The sequence below is a fragment of the Petaurus breviceps genome, unplaced genomic scaffold (genome assembly GCF_028583685.1).
Source record: "Petaurus breviceps papuanus isolate PSGF00001 unplaced genomic scaffold, PetGlider_PUasm1.0 90603, whole genome shotgun sequence".
In the NCBI taxonomy this organism is placed as follows: domain Eukaryota; kingdom Metazoa; phylum Chordata; class Mammalia; order Diprotodontia; family Petauridae; genus Petaurus; species Petaurus breviceps.
Genome location: NW_027187284.1, coordinates 2045198 through 2068090, shown reverse-complemented (window position 1 = coordinate 2068090; position 22893 = coordinate 2045198). Strand labels below are relative to the sequence as shown.

The 22893-nt window shown below is 34.8% G+C and overlaps 1 protein-coding gene across 7 annotated transcripts in view; it reads left to right on the top strand.

The window, feature by feature from the left end:
• The window catches only part of DMD (dystrophin), a 2504498-nt gene that overhangs the window by 573007 nt on the left and 1908598 nt on the right, over nt 1-22893 (top strand). For all 7 annotated transcript variants that reach the window (XM_069063824.1, XM_069063827.1, XM_069063826.1 and 4 more), the window contains exons 5-7: nt 6709-6801; nt 13579-13751; nt 21086-21204. In XM_069063824.1, coding sequence (XP_068919925.1) covers nt 6709-6801; nt 13579-13751; nt 21086-21204 — 385 coding nt within the window. The remainder of the gene's footprint in view (nt 1-6708; nt 6802-13578; nt 13752-21085; nt 21205-22893) is intronic.

Here is a 22893-nt window from a genome sequence, read left to right as displayed (position 1 = left end):
ATCTGCAGGACAGCAGAGATCCTTTGCCATTCCTGCATTTTTGATACACTGCACTCAATATATTTTAAAAATTTATATATGATCTTGAGAAGTTCCTTTCATATGTAGTACATAGCCTCTTCAGCCTGATCACATTATAACAGATGTCTTATTAAAGAAACTTTTTTATTCTTATTTTAAAATTAGAATCTTATGGAGATTTTGGTTTGGAAGGGACATTAGAAAGTATTTAGTTCAAACCCCTTATTTTATAGATGAAGCCTGGAATAAGCAAGCAAAAGGCTTCTCTAAGCTAAGTACATCATTAGCTAGTGGCAGAACCAGGGTCGAATAGAACATAAGACTGAAATGAATAATAGAGTATTTTTTTGTGTAGAGAAAATGTTACATATCTTTTGTTTAAGAATAGAAAGTTAACATTTTTATTAAGTAAAAATAAGAATAAAATATTTTCAAACCATTAGTATCAAATCACTCTTTATATATAAAATTATTCTTAGTGTATTTAAGTCAAAAGAAATATTTTTTAAAGAGAATAATATTATTAAATGAATTGAGCTTCTGACCCCCAAAGTTGGGGGAATTCTCTAAATTTTTCTCTTAATCTCCCAAACCAATCCCATATTTATTCTCTTTTGCTTCTGTATCAAATGAAAGTGTAACATATTCATTTAAAATATTACTTCTGATTAATAGAGTATTATATTACCATTTTTTAAATGATGAGTGTAATATGTCTGTTCTTATGTAAGGCAACACAAACAAAAACTAAATTATTCTCTACATCTCAAATCCTGTTCCCAGAGCCAGAGTAATCCAAACTCAATCTCATCCTTAAATTATCATGTTTCAGTTTTTAATATAAATTTAATAAAGATCAATTTTTTTGTTGCAATGAAAGGATTTAAATATTGTTAGAACATTCAGATTTTTTATGTAGGAAACTTCATCTACAATGCTAGGAATAGCATTCTCAAGCCTATGGGAGCTGCTGCCACCAAACACTTTTCTCTCACATTCCTAACCTCTCAATTTCTAAAAAAGATAGTGAAGACAAATGGCCTAAACATTACCGAAGAAAGGCAGGTGGTTGAGGAGAGAAGGACTCCAATTGGAACAATTAATTATTATTTGTTTTCTATCAACTTTGAGCCACATGCACTTTGATACTTCTTTCAGCCTTCATGTTTCCCGATTCATTTTTTGTGTACTTGTAAAGGTTCATGTTTTGGGCCTGCTTGGTGTGTTATGGACAGTGTGTATAAGGCTGGAAGGGATAAACAGAATGAAAAAAAGAGTTACTTCTGATTGCCAGCAATCTGGGGTACCTTTGACCTCTTGCACCATTTTTCCAAATATCTCTTCCCTCAAATAGAACAAAGGAATGACTGAGAGTTCAGCTCTTCCCCTCTGTTTGTACCTTTATACCTCAACAGTGACTAAAGCAGGGAAGGGATTAGGGAGGAGAGGGCAGTGGAGGGCAGAGAAAAAAAAAGGATGAATAATTCACCCTCAGTTCTAGTGACAAGCAGAGTAAATGGTATACTGACCACTATGACTAGCAGCATTCAAGGTGTCAAAGTTTACTAAAAGTGGCAGAAAACTTTCATATCCACTAATTCAGGAGAGAAAAAAATCAGATATTCACACTCAATTTTTTTCACTGAGAAAGTTGTACAGGGTTTTGTTGTAACCAGATAGATGTTATTATTAGAGTAAACTGAGTATGTATGGTTTCATATTTTTTTTACATTCCAATATTTTAATGGGTTTCTGAATATTCCCTCCAATAAAGGAAATCATAATCCACCCATTCTTGAATGTCTTCTAAAGTTTTCCTCAATATCCTCGCATAAATTTGCAGCAGGGATCCTCTCTTTTATTCTGAGTTCTTGGGTTCTCTTCATACCTTTTTCTAGAGTGCAGTGAATGATGACAGGCAACAAATTTTCATGGGTAGTGAGGCCAGAATTGGAATCAGGAAGACCTGGATCCAAGCTGTACTTCTGACATTAGTATCTGTGGTACCAGAGGCAATATTTCAACCTCTCAGGGTTCTTGTTGTTGTTCGGTTGTTTTCAGTCATGTCAGACTCTTTATCACCCCATTTGGGGTTTCCTTGGCAAAGATACCGGAGTAGTTTACCATTTCCTTCTCCAGCTCATTTTATAGATAAGGAAACTGAGTCAAAGAGGGTTAAGTGGCTTGCTCATTATCACACAGCTAGACTAAGTGTCCGAGGACGCATTTGAACTGAGGTTCTCCAGACTCCACTCCCACTGCTATATCCACTGTCCCACCCATCTGCCATTCAGTGTTCTAGCACCTCTTTTACATGTGCACATTATATTCAAATAGATGCATACATTTTATTTAAATATATACACACATATTTAAACAAAGTTCCCTACAGTAATGAAATTAGTGTTTGTTGATTGATTGAAACAAGTTAAAATCCCACCAAAAGTAGTGGTGACCCTGAAACAGTTTATCTAAATAGAGATTGAATTGTAATTTGGCAATATAGTTTCTCTGAGTAATTTAATTAAATTGGACAAAAACACTACCATTCAACAAAGTGATAAGCATTCATTCCCTTAATAGTATACTAATGCTCAACATATATGAGAAAATCCCCCCAAAACCCCTCTGTACGGGTTTTAGTGGTTTGAGGGGTTCAGGGACACCCTCTGCCCCAAGGACCTAAGTACGCTACAGCATCATGTGGAATGAATTCATGAACTTAACCAATCTTTAATTCAAATTGACAAAGGCTAATTTTGACACTATTCAGGGGGCAAAAGGTCTTAAGGAACTTATGACCTTAGAAGTCACAATTTAATTTAAGCAATTAAAGTTTATATAGGAAAAACTATAGCAAAACATGTTCCAGGCATGCCAATTAGGTGATTCAGGGTCGGATTAGGGTGTGGTAAATCATTAAAGGAACATACACTTTTCATATCTACTGCGCAGGTAATTTACCCAGAGTTCACCAGGAAACATCTTCCATGAGGCTGGGTATGGGGGTGGGTTACACAAGGAGGTGTGGGTTTTAGGTCTGCTACATCACTAAATTAACTAATGGTCAGGGTTGACTGAGGATTGCCCAGTGTTCCACTAATCAATGTCTTGTTTGGCAGGATAGATGTAGGGGTGCACATATGTCTTAACTCTAGGATATGAATAATGAGGAGTCCAGGATGAATATAATGAGGTAAGGAGTTGGTATAGATAGTCCAGTGGCTACCGAGTATCTTTAAGAGTCAGTACAAAGCCAGTTCAAACTTATAATTCCTACAGGTGGGATTTGTTGTACCAGGGAGAGAGATGAGTGTTTCACTGGATCCCACTCACAAGTAATTGCTAATCATAGTTAACTTGGGCTGGGGAGAAACTTACAGAAATAGTGATTTTTAATACTAGAGGGAAATGTGGTCTTGGAATTGGGGTTCAAATACAAGCACCCAAGCACCCCATTAGTAGGACTACAGGTATTACATATTGCAAATCTTTTCAGATTTTTCCCCAATGGATTTATTAGTTGTGCTAATTTTTTTTTCCTCTTCTTTCTTTGGTCTTTTAAAAACACTATTTGTTTTATGGGATGATTCTTAGGTAGTGGGAGAGGACAGTAGTGGGGTAAACTATTATATTTAAAAAAAATTAAAGAAGATTAAAGAAATTTTTAAAGAGGGTTTTTTTTTTATTTTTGCTTTTTGAAGGGGTAGGGCAGGGCAATTAAGGTTAAGTGACTTGCCCAAGGTCACAGAGCTAGTAAGTGTTAAGTGTCTGAGGCTGGACTTGAACTCAGGTGCTGCTGAATCCAAGGCCAGTGCTTAATTCACTATGCCACCTAACCACCCCAAGAGAGTTGTTTTTAAGGAAAAAAAGTATATTAATTTGTTTTAACACTATAGTTATGAGGGTCACTTCTTTTCTTCCTAGCTTGTTTCTATCACCTAGGGTTAATCGTTTCCAAAATGAAGCTTATGTATGGTTCATGCCCACTTCTTCATAAGTGGGTAACCATATCTCTCATTCTTGCCTAGAAGCCCATTGTACTATATAGGTATCAGGTATGGTACATTTTTTATTTCACCCATATCAGGAAATTCATAATATGTGAAAGGATCATATGAGCCTATGAGCAAATATAAAAACAAAATAGTCACATAGGCCATTAGAGTAGCCTCAGAATGTAAGGAAACTTTGAAGGACTACTAAATAAATTATTCCTACTTTTTTTTTCTTTTTAGGCTATCAGGGTTGAGTGACTTCCCCAGGGTCACACAGCTAGTAAATGTCTAAAAACACATTTGAACTTAAAGTCTTTCTGACTCCAGAGCCCATGCAATACCTAGCTACCCCAATTCCTATTTATCCTGGACCTGAACTCTTGGTAATAGGTTAGAAAGGTTCTTTTTCCATCACAAACCCTGATCCTTTACGATCTCTCCACTAATTTGTGTAGTGTTGGTCCTTAAGCTGCAGGGCAATCCTCTGCAAAACCAACACACAAGTTTTTAAGGAAATCTTTCTCTGGCAGGCTAGTCCCTGCATATAGGAATTCTTGATCCCTCTGGACTGTAACTTAATGGAAAGTCAATTCTCAGGTCTCTAACCTGTGTTCTGAAAAAGAAATAAGTGAGCAAAATGCAGGCAGGGACCTGAGGTCCATGAATGCAGGTCACCTGGGCAAGCATAGTCTGATTGACACGTGCTGCTTCTGTCAGTTGCTATATTTTGCTCCTGAGTGGGAAAAGAGAAAAAACCTGTCCTCTCCCTCACACACATTTGCTATACTTTTGTCTAAAAGAACAAGGAACAAACATTGAATAGACTGAGTTTTTAGCTCAGCTTTATATATCTCAATAGTAAATGCAGCTCTTATCTATTAAGTCCAAATCTTCTAATTCTCCATCATTAAACACCTTGGAGGTAACCCCCAGTCTCTGGGAAACAGTCAGCAGAATTACTTATATCTTCTCATTAAGAATTTAAGAGTATATGCACCTGAATGAGAGGTGACCATTAGACCTAGGTATGTTCTTTGTTAATCTCATCAAGCTGATTGTAAAACTCAAATTGATCAGTGGCTCATCTGATCAGTCCTCTTCCTTATACATAAGTTAAAAGATCAACTTGATTTTAAAATTCTATTCCATATTTATTTATCCACAGAGACCTTGTTTAGTTCTTGTTTAGTGTTAATTGTGTTCACCAGTTTGACTGAAAGCAAAACATATAAAATGGATTCACTTTCAAAGATTTAAAAAAAAATTAAAATAACTGACTAAACCTTGTTTTTATATTTCAAAGGAACTATTACAATGAAATTAAACAAAAATAAGAATAAGATATGCTTTGAAGATATGAATATCACTTTTTAAATCAAATGTACAGAGTCATAGGATGAAGAAACTGTGACTTTCCATGAAATTAATCTTTTTTTTTTTTTGCTTTTTGGAAGGCAACTGGGGTTAAGTGACTTGCCCAAGGTCACATGGCTCATGAAATTAATCTTAAGCAATCTTTTCTTAAATGCCTGAAAAGAGATAAAGATATCAATTTTTACTTTAAGATGCACATTCATATGCATGATCTCATTTGCTCCTCATAATCTTATTAGTCTCATGGAGGAAGACTTTCAATTTAATAAATATAGTGAGTTGAGTGCCTACTGTGTGAAGGCAAATTCTCATCAGCAAAAAGGGATTTGTTTCTTTTGATTTTTTCCTGGACCTAAGAATTCACTGGTGTGAGAAACTCCCAATGAGGAATGGTCTTCTACCAAAGCACTTGGGGTCACTAGGAGGTTAAAAGACTTGCAGAACTTGATGTTATAATTTCCTGATACCATTACCATCATTTTTTCCCACCACAACATAACACCTATAAATACACTGGAATTGAGGGGGGAAAGAAGTTCTTATTCTCAAAAAACTTACATTGCACTTGGGGAATAACAACGAAAATGTGCCTGTGAGACTAGGCTGATATTTTGGTTTGATTGAAGATATTTTTATATTTTAGTATCCATGCCATTCTTCCAGTTTTTCTATCACTGATGGCCAAACCTTGAAGCAAACCTTTCTGAACCTAGTTAAGCTCTCCTGCAGAAACGAGACAATTAGTATTGGAGAACTAAGGATCTTTGGACTTTAGTGAAACTACATATTTCAATAATATAAATAATATGCAGTATATAGTTTCATAAATTTCTTCCCTGTTGATTCTGACTTTATCAGGATTTTCATTCTCTTTTCAGTAGCTCTATGATCTGCCAAACCTGCTGTTCAGGTTCCAAAAGGATGGCTAGATGGCATTGAGTAAAATTTCCTCTGAGTTTCCTGTACATTATCCATTGTAAATATTCCTTATACTTTGTGGTCAATGTGATTACAAGTTTAGTGCAGGATATTGAAAAAAAATTATAATCCTCTTAAATCTATTTTGAAAACACATTTACTATTTCATCATAAATATATTCTGGGTACTTCCTTCTCAAAAATAATTATTTTAAGAATTGATGTTTCATTTTAATATGACTTCAAAATATTTTATGGTTATCTAAGCAACTGATCATTATGCTGCTTAGTCTCTGGAAACATCTAAATTTAATTACTTTATAATCTTGTTCCCTTTCACAGAAGGCTTTTGTTCCCTTATGGACCTTCATACATCTTCCTTTCTTTCTCCAAACAGGTTGATTTAGTGAATATTGGAAGCACAGACATCGTAGATGGAAATCATAAACTGACTCTTGGTTTGATCTGGAATATAATTCTCAATTGGCAGGTGAGAGCCCCTGATGGATGTTTTCTTTATAAATAATGTGTTCCATGTACCTTCTTTTCATTATTGCCCATGACCTGCAAAACAAACATATGTATTTCAAACAAAACAAATCCATCCTCAAAATAGCAGCTTTTAAAATTAGCACTGCTTATGACAGTCTGTTTACATGGTATCTGAGGCATTAAGAAAAGGCAGATTATGAAAGACACACAAGAGAATTTGGAGCAGTTATTTTTTTCAATTTTAATTTAACTGTGGATTTTAATAATAATAATATTTCAACAAAGAGCAGACTCATGAAGAAAATGTTTATTATTTTCTTCCTGTAATTCACCTTGAAGAAATTGTTTTCATGTACATCTACATCTATGTCTACATGTATAATACACATGTTTTATATTATCTGAGTATTTGCTATGTTTTCTTTCTAAAATCAATTTATTTTGCATGATTTTAGCCTAATCATGAAGCATCCCCAATTATTTTTTTTTCTAACAGACAAAAATGTCAGCTAACACTAAAAATATTAGTGTTAAAAACATATTTAAGCTAGTATAGGAAAACTGCTTTTTCAGGTGACACCTGCATTTAGACTGGGGTCTTTTAGAGACATCTGTATTATCTAGCTCAAAGATTGATTGCAATATCAGGAATTTCAATTCAGGTAGGACAGAGACTTGACTACTATCGATGTTAAGAGGATCATAAAGAAAACTTAGACTTCAAAATATATCTTATTGGTAATTGCCTATTCTGCCTAAAGATCAAACTTAACGTGATACATTCTCAAAGGACAATAAATGAATCATAGAAATTTTGAATTGGAAAGTGACCTGAGATTGATTGATATTGATCAGTCCATTGATATTAACAAATGAAAATTGTTTATTAAACATTTGTTTTTTGCCAGGGTCTATGATAAGCACTAAAGATACAAAATGCAAGTAGGCAAAACATTCTCTGGCCTAAGAGGAGCTAGAAAGGCAAAAGAGGCATATTGGGTAGCATGTTGTGCAGCTGGCCAGGAATTGTCTTGAAACTCTGGATCCTAGACAGATAAGGTTGATGCTTTCCTATTAGAGATTGGTGACTCCAGGGCAGAGCGTAAAGTTGAGAGTGATGACAGAGATGATGACCAGAGTATAGAAAGCATGGTGAGGGAATGCCTGAGAAATGAACCCCTGATATAATAGTCTGAATAACTGGTCATCTTAGCATCCTCGTAAACAATTCCAGGAAATCAAAGAGCCTATTATTTCATAAAGCAGGCTGATTTTTTTTGTTTCTAATCCAAATTCTTAGGAAGCACTCTTGATATTGAGTTCAAATTTACCTCCCTGTAGCTCCTAACTATTAGTCCTATTTCTTCAACCAGAAAAGAAACATGAAAGTCTACTCCCCCTTAAAAACAACTCTACTTGCAACACTGCCTTTTCTTCAAATGGCAAACACCCCAAGTTCTTTATACAGTTTCTCCCATAACTTGATTTCAAGACTTCACCCCCAGCTAAACAAGCTCTAATCGTGTGTCAAGACATGTGCTAAGTCCTGGGGATATATAGAAACACATGTTGTTTCCCCTAAAGGAACTCCCATTTTAATAGGGATGATGGCATCTAAGCAACTGTGTACAAACAAGTTATATGCATGGTAATCTCAGAGGGAAGGTATTAGCAGTGGGGGTTTGGGGTAGGAGGAGGGTTGACAAAGGCCACTTATGGAAGTTGAACTGAATCTGAAGAAAGTTACAGAAGCTGAGGTGGAGAGGAGAAAGGGGAACATTCTCTGTGGGGGGGAGCAGTCAGTGAAAAGGCAAAGAGTCTGAAGATGGGGTGGCTAGTGTGAGGAATAGGAACAAGAGTAGTATCACTTCAACTTGGGGTTTATAGAGAATAATTAAGTAGAAAAAGTCTATACTCGGAACTCACACAAGGCAAGTGCTCCCATGGGAATCAAAAGAAGCAATGCAAGGACACTATCAAGGTCTCTCTTAAGTGCATTGTAATTGATTGCATGACATGAGAAACACTGGCACAGGACTGCCTAGCGTGGTATGTCCTCATCAAAGAAGGCACTGTGTTCTAAAAGCAAAGTGGAATTGAAGTGGCTCAAAAGACACACTACAGGTACAAATTTAGAGAACTCACCCCAAATGCTCACATGGACTACTTGTGCCCAATCAGTGGTAAAGCATTCCCAGCTCACATTGGTCTGATCAGCCACAGTCAGACACACTGTGACTTGACTGTAACATAATGACATCATTTTGATCCTCTTTGAAAATAAAGGATAGCAACCAATCAATTGAATAGAAAAAGACTGAAAAGGCAAGAATGGTCCAAGCTATAAAGGGCTTTAAATTCCATACCTAGAATTTTATATTTGCTCCTGGAGGTAATAGGGAGCCACTGAAGTCTGGAGATCACTAAAGACTATTTACATTATTTTTTTTTTCATTTCCAGTTTTAAAATGTGGTGCCCAGTACAAACCACAATCTATCTAATGTAGTTTGATTAGTACAAAATATAAGGTGCCTACTACCTTACTTGTTTGAGTACTTTTTTATTTTATTATTGCAGCTTAAAATTGAATTAGTTTTAACAGCATATATTTCAGTAAATCTGGTATCAGTTAAAGGCCTCACTTTTAAAAACATAAATTGCTATCTTTCTATCTCCAGTGTGTAGGTGATTGATTGATAAAACATAAATACAGGAAATACGGGAAGCTAGATGATGTAGTACGTAAAGTATCTGGCCTGAAGTCAAGAAGACTCATCTTCCTGAGTTCAAATCCTTCCTCAGAGACCTAGTAATTGTGTGACCCTGGGCAAGTCACTTACCTCTCTTTGCCTCAAAGTTCATCTGTAAAATGAGCTGGAGGGGAAAATGGTAAACCACTCTAGTATCTTTGCCAATAAAACTCCAAGTGGGGCCATGGGGAGTCAGACATGCCTGAACAACAATATTTACTTTATTGAATCAATACTGACCCTTTGTGGTCACAACTTATTTTGCTTTGTGCTCACAAATTTTCAAATCATTCATTGTATAATGTTGCCAAGAATTAAAGCCAAGTTAATGAATATATATTTTTATGAATTTCCCTTGCATTTTGAAATATGAGACATTTGTCCATGTCCAATTTTAAAGTACTCTTGTTTCTACAATTCCTTGAAGAACACTTGCCCCTCTTGGGTCTATAAAATAATGATGTAGGATAAGATACTCTCTAAGTTTCTTTCCAATTCCAAACCCTAAATTATATCTTTTTTCCCAATATTTTGACATAGATGGATAGGTAGGGGATAGTTTGATAAAGCATTTATTGAGTCTTTATTATATGTTAGTCACTGTGGGGACACACACTAGGTCAAAGCAGCCGATGTGGAGGTGGAACAGAGCAAAGAGTGAAGTGAGCAGTGTAACCAGTACTCCTGAACTTACTACAGTCCTGGGCAAGGACTCAGCAATCAGATCTCTGGGTGGAGTCATCCTGGGCTGGACAAGGCAGCTGATAGAAATGTAGGGTAGACCTGAAAGAAAGCTGAGTTGAAGTCAAAATTTTTCTACTCTAAATGACTTGCTCTTACCTAAAACAACTGAATTTCCTACAGAGGATTTTGCTGTTACTGAAGGTATAGTCTGTATTCTTTTGGACCTATTATGTAGAAGTGCTCCCATATGAATCAGCAAGAATGATTAGTCATTGAGAGTTCAATATATTTTGGCAGGCTCTGGGAAGACAGAATACCTCCCAGTACTTAGCCATGTTAGGTCTCATAGAGCTATCTTCTTGTCTTCAACAAGAATTACGCCCCTCTTCTATACCCCCCCTAGTTTTGTAGGCATATTGGAGGTTTTGTTCATCTTATTCAGATACTAACTCTAGGGAAGACTTTATACTAGACTTCAAGAGATTAAAACCTCCCTTTTATCCTGTGTCACTTGCCACCCTCTTAACAGTAGTTTGTATTTCCCCTTCCCTTTTTAAAAACTTTCATTTTTTGGCCTTCTTTCATGGATTATTTTTCCTTTCCTTAATAAAACCTCTTTCTTTATGCCCTTTAGGTAATTCAGATTGAGTTATTTTTATATATGCATGTAAAATTTATACATCTTGCTTTCATTACTGCCTTCCTAAAACTATACAAAATATGAATTTCAGAGATTTTATGTGGAGCTTTAATATGGAAATTTATATTTAAATATGTTAAAGAATTCTACATTTTTAGCCTATTTATTCAAATGGATTTATGATCTGATGGATGTGGATGTGTTAACAGTGCAGATTCCGACCTATTTTTGTCTACCCATTTTTTGCCACTCTTATCTATGACCCTCACAACTTAAAATGAGACTCTACCCAATATAGTTTTAAGTTTAAATGTGTCTGTTCACTCCAGATTGATAAACTGAATCATGCATAGAGGAAGAGATCTACTAAACTCAAAGAAGATAATCAGACTTTTATAATCAATAGTTGACTGGTCTTACATGTTCATAATAGTTCATTAGAGTGTGAAATCCTAGATGATGGTTTATCTAGTTGCTCAAATGACATTTATTAAGTGCCTAGTATATGCTGAGTTTTGAAGATACAAAAAAAGGGAAAAAGAAGTCTCCGTTCTTGGGGTGTCTTGGCACCAGCCCTGGAATCAGGAGGACCTGAGTTCAAATCTGGCCTCAGACTCTGGACACACTTACTCGATGTGTGACCTTGGGCAAGTCACTTAACCTCAACTGTCCTTCCTCTCCCTCAAAAAAGCAAAAAAAAAAGTCTGTTCTTAAAGAGCTCACAGTCTAATGAGTGAGACAACAGGTAAGAAGAAACCATATACAAACAACATGTATGCAAATTAAATTGGAAGTAATCTCATAAGGAATGCAGTAACATTACAGAAGACTGGTAAAGGGTGAGACACTAACTGAAACTTGAAGAAAGACAAAGAAGCTAGGAGGCAGAGATGGGAGGGATAATTCCAGACATAGGAGACAGCCCATGAAAATACTCAGATCTGGGAGATGTAATGTTATGTGAGAAAGAAATAAGAAGAAGACCAATATCACTGGACTGCACAGTCATGGTGGAGAGTAAAGTATAAGGCTACTGGAAAGGTGGGAAGGGCCAGTTATAAAAGTATTTCAAAGCCCAATATAGAATTTTATATTTTATCCTAGAGAAAATAGGGAGCCACTGATGTTTATTAAGAAAGGGGGAGTTATATGATCAGATCTGAATTTTAGAAAAATCAAAGTAACAACTTAATGGAGAAGAGATTTTAGTAGGAACAAATGAGGCAAAACTAACAAACAGGTTGTAGACGAAAGGTAGAAATGACAGCATTTGACTTGAATTGTATATAGGGCCAAGTGAGAGACAATAAGATACTTCAGGATGACACTCTTGTTTTTGAGCTTGCATAACAAAGAGGATAGTGGCATCCTCAATAGTAATAGGAAAGCGGTAAAGATGGGAGGGTTTAGGGGGAAAAATACTGAGCTTAGTTTGGGACGTGTTGAGTTTAAGGTTTTTATGGGTCGTGAGGTTCAAAATGTCCAGTTAGAGATGGCAGTTAGAGATTCGAAACGAGAAGACAGCAAAGAGGATAAAGCAGGGATCGCGTTTGCCTTTCTTTGTATCTTCAGCTCTTATCATAGTGCCTGAACATAGTTAATGCTAAATAGATAGTTGTTGACTGACTGATTTCTGTTTTAAGAATTGACCATATTTGGGGCAGCTAGGTGGCAGAGTAAGAGCACCGGCCCCAGAGTCTGAAGGACCCGGGATCAGTTCTGGCCTCAGATGCTTAATACACACACACACACACACACAAAACTGGCCGTGTAACCTTGAGCAAGTTACTTAACCCCAATTGCTTTAAAAAAAAGATTGACCACATGTACATTCTTTATAATACTTAATAATTTTCATGCTATAAGTGAGTATACTAAAAGCTTTCCTAGCTAAGCATTTATACTGCTTATTCTTTATGCCAAGAATTATTTTTTTTTCTGATGTAAAACTAATTGCATTATTGAAACTTGAAAAAAACTGCTTACGAGCAAATTTTAGTAAATTACTAAGGGTGTGGGACTTTGAAATATAATAACTTGAATGGCACTTGCAAAGACTCTAAATAATGTTTAGAAGGCAATCAAATGTACCAAAAGATAATTAATGAAAATAAAACCAGGACAGTATATCAGCCACCAATATATTCACTGCTTCTTTTGTGCATTCTTCCCTTCATTCCTTTAAAATACAAGCTCATTTCCATATTACTTTTTTCAGTTCAGTCAGCATGTATAACTTTGATTAATGGTCATAATAGTGAATATGTTGAGATAAAACCCAGGAATACATTAATGGACACTCTAGTGTGTATGTGCTGTGGTGCTTAGTACTTAGATTAAGGAGAAATAGGAGAGAACTATAACTAATTGACCATAATCCTTTCACCCTGTCTGCCAGAATTAAGCAAATAGAATGCACCATACAAACACACACACACAACATGCATACACATCCCACTATTATACACCCTTTATATTTTTCAACATATTCACCAAGAGCCACAGAGTTCACCAGCAATTCAAGAGTATACAAATGCAGATGAAAATTTTTAGGATCAGTTATTTTTCCCTTTTTGTTGGTCAAAAGTTCATATATTATTCTTGCAAATTGACATCTTTAGGATTCAAGGAGGGGAAAAAATCAGTTTTACTCTCAAACAAGAAGCACATTTACTGATGAAAGTCTCTCTTCTAATGCAGGTCAAAAATGTAATGAAAAATATCATGGCTGGTTTGCAGCAAACAAACAGTGAAAAGATCTTGCTGAGCTGGGTACGCCAATCAACTCGCCGCTATCCACAGGTCAAAGTCATCAACTTCACTACAAGCTGGTCAGATGGACTGGCTTTTAATGCACTCATCCACAGTCACAGGTGAGGATAATATGTAGGATTGCATTTGCTTTACTATGTAATGAATGTACGGCAAAGGAATACACAATGGATAATCACTCAGATACATGCTTTCAAGAGACTAAGTTGTGCAACATTAATATTGCTTTGGCACCTATGCTTCTATTATGACCACTAGGGGTCATGGAGTAATATAGAGGAGCCACCAATTTTCTAACAATATTATAGAGCTTCATGCATAATTCTGATTGAAGTCAATGGGAAATGGATTTACTGTGTAAGCCCATCTTTTCTTCTGAAAATGGGTCCTCATATGAAATAAACTACAGCCCATTTCCTGTCTACCCATTTCCACAATGCTTGCAAAGGCTATTCTACTTCATTCCTCCTTAAATGCCATTAAAACATAATTTCTTCAGATTCTGCCTCTAAGCCTGAGAATATTATATTAACACATATAGACATGTATATATATATATATATATATTTATGTATTATGTATGTATTATATATAAATTTTATATATAATACATATGTATGTACTATATATGTATATACACACATATACTTGAGGTCATATGTGCCCTTAAATATATATTTCTCCTTAAAATTACATACAATTTGTATGCATCACAATTTGATATTAATACAATCTAAATTTTGCATACTCTCAAAATGAGGTCAGGGCTTCATTTTAAAATGAAGTGTGACAAATTGAGAAATATTCCCCACAGTTAAGAAATAAAGGGGAGAAAGCTCAGATTACCATGTCTCAGACACTCTTGTTAAATTCTCTCCTTTTCTAGTGCTTAACCAATATCTCATTGTCACTTTTGCTACTTATTCTCACCATATGGTCTGTTCTCCACCACCCCCCCAAACAAATGCACTCCTCATCCTTGATCCCTTGAATTCTCTTTGAGTGAATGGCAGCCACCTAGCCTTTTGAATGAGTCAGATATACTCATCCATACCCATGCTTATTGTAGTTTGGCTCTATATTCATGGGAAAACAAAAGGTTAATGTAATGTCTTCTTTAGTATTTTTCTTTTAAAAGCAAAAACTCAAAATATTCACATATGTTAGGAATGTGATTGTGACCATTGTATCTCTTGATATCTGATTCCCTTTGTACATGAGACAATAATTATATTTTCTTTGATATGAAATATCTGTCCCTGACCCAATACTAATCTCTCTCAATATGTGAATGTTTTCTATCTCCCTTGTTCAAATGAATGACTCATCAACCAGTGTTTTTTTGTATATTATGTGGTTATTTTTCAAGTACCTCCTTCCAGTAGATGATTATCCCTTCATGAATAATTCTGACAGGCATTTTCCATTGTTACTCTTGAAAAAGAGATTGAGGAGTTCTATTTTTCAAGGTGCTTGCTGCTGACTAATTAGAAATATGTTTTGTCTTTTAGTGTCTGGAATGAAATAAGTGTGTGACTAAGCAAACATGCTTCATAAAAAATATATGTATTGACAAGGAATTTTATGAAGGCCTTTTTTTTAAGGATACTTTGACCTTAAGATAGGAAATTTGCCAAGGTCTAAGCCACTAAACATTTCGTGTTAGAATTGTGTCACAGAGTGGTGTGATACAGTGGAAGGATCACCATGCAGTCAAATGACCTGAGTTTAAATCTCACTACTCATATTGCCTTCAGTAAGATTAGAATTCAGTTTAGTAAAATCCACATGCATTTATCAAATACCTACTCTTTTCTAGGCAGTGGGCTAAATATATATATACATATATATTTATATATGTATATATATATACATATATATATATATAATGGTAGAAGTAGAGCTGGGAGGAACACAGAGACTATTTAATGGAACTCTCATTTTTATAGATGAGGAACCTAAATCCATAGAATTTTAGTAAAAATAAAATTTTATACACCTGTTATAAAATTTTATCTGTTTTTGTTGATTGTTAATTATTTTGTAGTAAAAATGTGATGTTTTTCATTGAAATAATCTTATATATAAGCTTGATTATTTGTTTCTCAGACTTTGGTTTTTAAATATTTCTGTAGATTTTTAACCATTTTTCTTCACTCATACTTTTTAATGGATTGTTATAAAAATTCATACATAAATCTGTTCTTTATTATTCACAGCATATCTTGTTTTACTAGCCATAAATATTGATTTGGTCTTCACACTCTCTCACAGATGCATATTTATTTAGATGAAATACTATGTTTACCATAAAATAATAGAAAACAATACTAATAATTAAATATAAAAGATAATAAAATTGAATAATAAATAGGGCTTTTTAAAAATTTATTTTCATTGCATTGCTGGAGGATATATCTATACACCATTCTTCCATACTCCCATTGGCCAAAAAATAGATATTAATAATCAATGGTTTGGGGGAGAAATTTGGAGGCAGAGGGTAGATGAACTCACATTTCTCTATTATTTTCTCATAGTATCATACTAATAATTTACATGCATATGGCACTATGAGATTTATAAAGCCTTTTTCACAAAAAAAATAGACAAAGTTGGTAACATAGGTACTTTGTTTTGTTCCTTTCCAATGTTACTTACCTTTTAACATCATACAGTAAAAGTATCTACTAGACTCAAAGCTCTATGAAGGTAGGAGTTATGTTTTATTTGAACTTCCCCCCCATTATTTAAGAAGATTCTCTTCACTCAGTAAGAACTTCATTTAAAAAAATGAATAGAATCAAACAACTTCTTAGAACCCTTACTATGCACCATTCTATGAAAAAAAATTGGAGCTTAGTTTGAACTGAACTCCAGATTTCTACTGGTTTATATTTTCTTCACCCTAATGACCTAAGGCTAAGGGGAAAAAAAAAAGGCATGAATATATGGCTTAGTGTTTAGATGAAGCATTGTGAGATAGAAGACACAAGTTCAATTTTTTTTTTAAGCAATCAGGGTTAAGTAACTTGCTCAAGGTTACATGGCCAGTTATTTCTGGGTGTGGTGCTGAGTATCTGAGCCCAGATTTGATCCTCAGGTCATCCCGACACTGGAGCTGGTGCTCTTACTCACTGTGCTACCTGGCCACCCCTTAAGTTCAATTCTTTGTTATGCTAATTTTAGTGGCATAACTTTGGGAAATAGATGGGTATTACCTTTACCCCTCTAGAACTCCACTTTCTCATATATAAAATTAAGAGATTGTTCTAGATGGAGCTCTAAAATTCCTTCCAGTCCTAATTTTATAATACTATATGTGACCTGCTTATTCTCATATTTTAAGGGGAAAGAAGCATGATTCACTAAGGTCTACTCACTCCTTAGCTTATCTTCTTTGAATATCGGACAAATTGACCTTTTTGACCCTTTATCTGAATGTATGTTTTACATTAGGGTATTGCCAAGAAAGAGGCAGTTTACTCTTTCTCTCCCTAGTAAACTTCTTCCTCTTTAACAAACTAGGATCATTTTTGCATGTTTTTCAGACCAGTATATATGCCATCATGAGAAAGGGATCAAATGATACTTACATGGGCAAGTTTCTTCTCTTTTTGAGGCTCTGATAAGAGGAAGCTTTCTTACAGTTCTTAACTCTGCTCCCTGGTCAAACAAAGCTGACCTCAGAGCACAATGTAAGCTTAATATCAGTCAAGCAAAATATCAGCAGTTGGGAAGGGTGAACAAATATAGGGTTTGTGTTGGACCTCTGCCCCATCTTCGATTCCTTGTCCAGTCTCTTCCATCCTAACCTCTGCTTATGCTGTTACCATTGCTAAACTTCCTCCACCAACAAAGATCACAACTCCTTCCTGATTTATGGCGAATAAGATAATTAATTGCTTTCTTACTAATTTTTTATTAATAAATTTTTCTATACACTCAACTAGCCAAGATATTGAATAACAGAAATACATTGCATCTCTGGGTTATTAATCAAAACCCTTTTAGAGTGATAGAATTTATCAGAGATTATATTGTACTGTTATAACATTAGAGAATCCAGATGTACCACCTTACCACCATTGGGTATTATAGTAAGACTTCAGCAGAGAAATAGTATGATCTTGCCTTTATAGAGAAATTTAAAATTTTTAAAACATACCCTTCACAGCGGAACCTTACCCAGATCTCACTAAGACTTTTCTTTTATATCAACCTTCCTTACAGTGCTTCTATCCCTATTTTTAATCCTGTCTGAACACTGGTTCTTCCCATCCATCACTGTGGGAGGGAGCTCAAAGCAGCAGTTTCATTTTGACCCTTGGTCTTATTCCCTTTCCACCAATGATTGTGGGTCTGCCAACTTCTCTCCCTTTGATTATGAGAGAAGAAGGAGTGAAAAAGATCATTCTACCAATTCAATTATCAGGGAGTCACCAGTGACAGTCCTTCCAGTAAAACTTAGGCTTACTATCTGGCCTATCTTACTATCTCTCAAGTCCCTAACTTTGTAATATGTCTACCACTGTATGCTAGGGACCATGGGGCCTTTCCATCAGCCCTACAGATCAAGCCTCCTAGAGATACCGACTTCTCTGATTAGAATGTGAGTTACTTGAAAGAAGGAACTGTCTTTTTTTCTATATTTATCATCATTCTTATCACAGAGCTTGGGATATAGTAGGTGCTTAAACATCGCCTTTTCAATCCTTCCTTGCTTATTTTCTTTCCTCCCTTCCTCTTTCCCTCCCTGTCTCACTTCTTTCCTTCCTTCTTTCCTTTCTTTTCATTCATTCAGGTAACTTGAGATAAATTGTATAATTATTATTATCCCCATTTTACATATAAGTAACTAAGGCAAAGAGTTAGACAAATTATATGCATATATTGCTATGCATTTTTTCAATGAATTAATAATAAAAGAGTAGCTTTTGTCATGTGACAGTCCAAGTTTTTTTTTATTAAAAAAAATCCTAAACTACATTATTTCTTTCACCTGAGTTTAGAAGATGAATGGGTTTCTCTGATATATTTTAAAATCATTTTCCCTTGTTGGAAATAGATGGAGAATATTGCAGAAGTACTGTCAGCTATTCTATTATGTGTGCTTTTGATTTTATTGTAAGACTCACTTGTAGTAGAGAATCTGTAAATGCTTGATGGATACATCAAAGACTTTTGGGCAAAGGTTACCAAGTTCAGGTAAATCAGTAAACAAATGAATATTCAAGAATAGGAATGAAAAGCACTTAAGCAACAGCTTCCTAGATAGTTATTAATTGTTAATAATAATTCACATTTACAAAGATTTATGGTTCACAAAGAACCTTCCTAATAATAATTCTGTGGGCGAGGTCATGTGATTATAATTCTCTGTGTTTTATAGATGAGAAGACAGGTTCAGAAACATGATGATTATATAGCTCCTAAGTATTAGATCATAGATCCAAACCCAAATCCATTGGTTTCAAGTCCAGTACCCTTTCCTCTACATTACACTGCTTAGTGGAGATAAGGGTCACAACCCACACTTCTATGTTGGGAATGAGCTAAGGATGGATCAGGTGATTAGGACAGCAAGGAAATTGAGAACAAAGAGAGTCCTCACCAGGGGAAAAAAAGAAAGCAACGGGACAGACAGATGACCTGAAATGGTCTAGCCTCTTCTAAAAGAGTCCCACATCCATCAAGGGGATAGTTTTTGGTCCACTAAAGTTCTTCATTTGTGTGTAAATTTGGTCTTCTTTGATCTGGAGTAATTGAAATGTGTATGGAGCAGCCTTGCATAGTATAGGAGAGAATAAGAGCTTTTCTCTGTAACAAATAAATAGAGAATCCTCCAGGTTCCCTTCCCTATTTGAAACTATCATTGTAGAATTTCCCTAGAGGCCCCTAGATGACACACTGAACCTGGAATCAGGACAAATATGAGTTCAGATTCAGTCTCACACACTAGCTGTGTGACTCTGGCCAAGTCTCTGTTTCAGTTGCCTTAATTGTAGGGATAATAATAGCACCTTGTGCACAAGGTTGAAAATCAAATGAGATAATATATGTAAAGTGCTTAGTATAGTACCTAGAACATAATAAGTATTTAATAAACACTAATTTCCTTCCTTGTTTAATTAAAAATCTTAGAGTTGTATTTGATTCTTACACACACACACACACACTGGTTAATTCTGCCCAATTTTCCTTCCAAATGCAATAAAAATATTTTTTTCCATTTATGTATTCTTTTCCATTTGTACTATTGCCACTCTAGTTAAAGCTCCAAACTAATCCAAATGCAGCTAGCTTTCCTCTATGAAATCTTTCCTGTCATTCCAGCTAAAGTAATTTCTCCCTCCTTAGAACGAATTCTCTATGCCACTCATAATATAGCAGCATAGCTAACTGACTGTGTGTGTGTGTTATTCTGTGTGTTTCTATGTTTCTCTGTGTTGTCATCTCTTAAACCAAACTATAAGCTCCTTGACAGTGGGAACCTTGGAATAAGTTTGTCATCCATAGCATCTCTGACAGTGCTATACACATAATAGATGCTATTTTAAATACTAGAGGGTGGTTTCAGATGCTAGAAAGATGAACAATCTATCTCCTCTTTACCCATTATATAAGGAAGGGTAAAGGAAAGGAGAAAGCCTGTATTAAGGGCTTATGTGCCAGCCACTGGGCTAAGCATTTTACAAATATTATCTTATGTAATCATCACAGTTATCTTGTGGGGGAGGTATTATTGTGATCCTTATTTTACAGTTGAGAAAACAGAGACCCAGAGAGGTTGTGACTTGCCCAGGATCACATAGCTAGTAAGTTATTTGAGGCTGTTTTTGAATTCACATCTTCCTGACTCTAGGCACACAGTACTCTACCTCTACCCCACCTAGCTGCCTCACAAAGAAAACAAATAATCTTTTATAATAACTAGCATTTATATATTTCAATAAGGTTTGTGAAATGTTTTACATGTGTTATCTCATTTGAGCCTCTCAACAACCCTTTAAGGTAGGTGGTATTATAATCCTCATTATGCAGATGAAAAAATTAGGGCTGAGAGAGTTCAGGTGACTTATCCAGGTCACATGACCAGTAAGTATGTCATTTTACCTTACTTTTATGTTCAGAAATTAATAAATAAATAGCACCTGGAATTATGTGGTGGACAGCAGTTCCATGGGGCACAGGTCAAGAAATAGGTGATCCTCTATGGCAAATGCTCAATAAATACATTAAAGCATTGATTGACAGCATCAGTTTGCTCTTTTCAACATGATCTTTGAATTCAAATTGTGATCTACTTAAAATAAGAAATTATACATAGCATTAATATTTACCTCACTGGTAATGACAAAGGATTAGCAATTATCATATAATTGAAGTGAATTTCAAGGAATGTTCCCAATGATTTTTTTTAATACTTTTTCAGGCCTGATCTCTTTGATTGGGATAGTGTGGTTTGCCAGCAGTCAGCTGTACAACGACTAGACCATGCTTTTAACATAGCCAAAAATCAGTTGGGTATAGAGAAACTACTTGATCCTGAAGGTTGGTGTAAATTGCATTCTATTTTTATATTTCATTAGCCTCCTTACTTCTTCATCTGTCATTGGACTTAATAGATACAGACGTTTTTATACTTTTTACATTTTCCTTCTATGTGGTTAATTTTTCCCTCTTTGATGTACATGTTACAAATCCCTTGTTTAAAGCTGTTCTTGAAATGTTAACTTGAGTCAGATATTTTTAAAATTTTCCAAATTTTAGGATAGTATACTTTTGAACTTATTACATTGGAATGTGTTTACTGGTTAAAGTGAGCATAAGTAGTTAACATTATTCTTAATTCCTCTAGAAATTTGATAGACAGCTATAATTAATTAGCCTTCCTTTCCAATTTTACTCATATACTCCTTCTATGAAAGGCATTATAACCCACTGGTTAAAGCAGCAATCTATTCTGAGCACCGACATTGATATATTTTGTAACTCTGGAGAGGTTCCAAATGGTAACTTTTATTTCTTTTTATTACCAAGTGACTTCTAAGTAGCTTTTATTCCACACACTAATATAAAAATCATATATTTTTGGCACGTGAGTCATAAGTATAATTATGTGATAACTCTTGTAGGTCTTCCAAATTTCCAAGTGTTTTTGAATTTTTTTTCAAAATTGGTGACTTGCTTCTCACATTCTAGGAGGATGAAATAAGTAATTGAGCATTTAGGGAAAACAGCTAGAATAGCTGAGAGTCACTAAAAAGCTAGAATAGCAGATAGTCACTAAAGAACTACTGTGCTATGAAATCTAAGGAGCTAGGTGAGGGATGGTTATAGTTTTTTTTCTTTCTTTCAAGTCCTCTTCTTTACCTAACAGAAATAACATGACCATATTATAGTGACTTGAGATTTTGATGAAAGAACAGTATGACTCCTTATTAAATCATATAATTAACACTAACCTTTGCCCTTTATTGACAACTCCATAAGCATAGTTAATAATAAAAAGGTTTGCCAGAATCTATGCATATGTATATATGTGCATACATCTATGATATATACATTTGTATATGTATGAATCTATGTATAGACATGTTATATATGTGTGTGTATTTACATATACATATGTATGTCTGTATGTGTATATATGTATATAATTGCATTAATTTTTTAAACAATTTAATTCTTCTAAATATAAGTTTACTGATAGTTAACTTTTAATTTCCTATCAACATTGTTAAATATTTTATATTCAATGAACAATCTAGTAAGTATTCATTCATATCTAATTTTGGTCACTTTAGTGTCAGAATCACTTGCCTTTTTTTTCTGTGAGCTGTTACCTAATCAGAATAGCAACTGGAAAATCCAGTTAATTATCTAAAAGGTGTTTTTCAAAGTGTAGGTGAGTCTATATATATGAACCCCAGATTATATAATCAGTGACTTTATGTGACTTTAATAATTACTGAATTCTTCCTTTCAGTTGAGTGAGGGAGACATCTAATTATACTTTTCATAAGTAGACTTAAAAATCATCAATTTAAAATGATAAAGAGTCAATAACAAAAATGATATAAACAATACATTAAAGAGATCTCTCTGATACTGAAATGCAACGTACAGGAAAAGTCATTCTGCATTTACTATTTGAAGGATAGTTGGATCAAATGTTCCTTGATAATATAGATCATTCTGTGAGAATCTATTTTCATACATTTTGTTCAGCCATTTTTT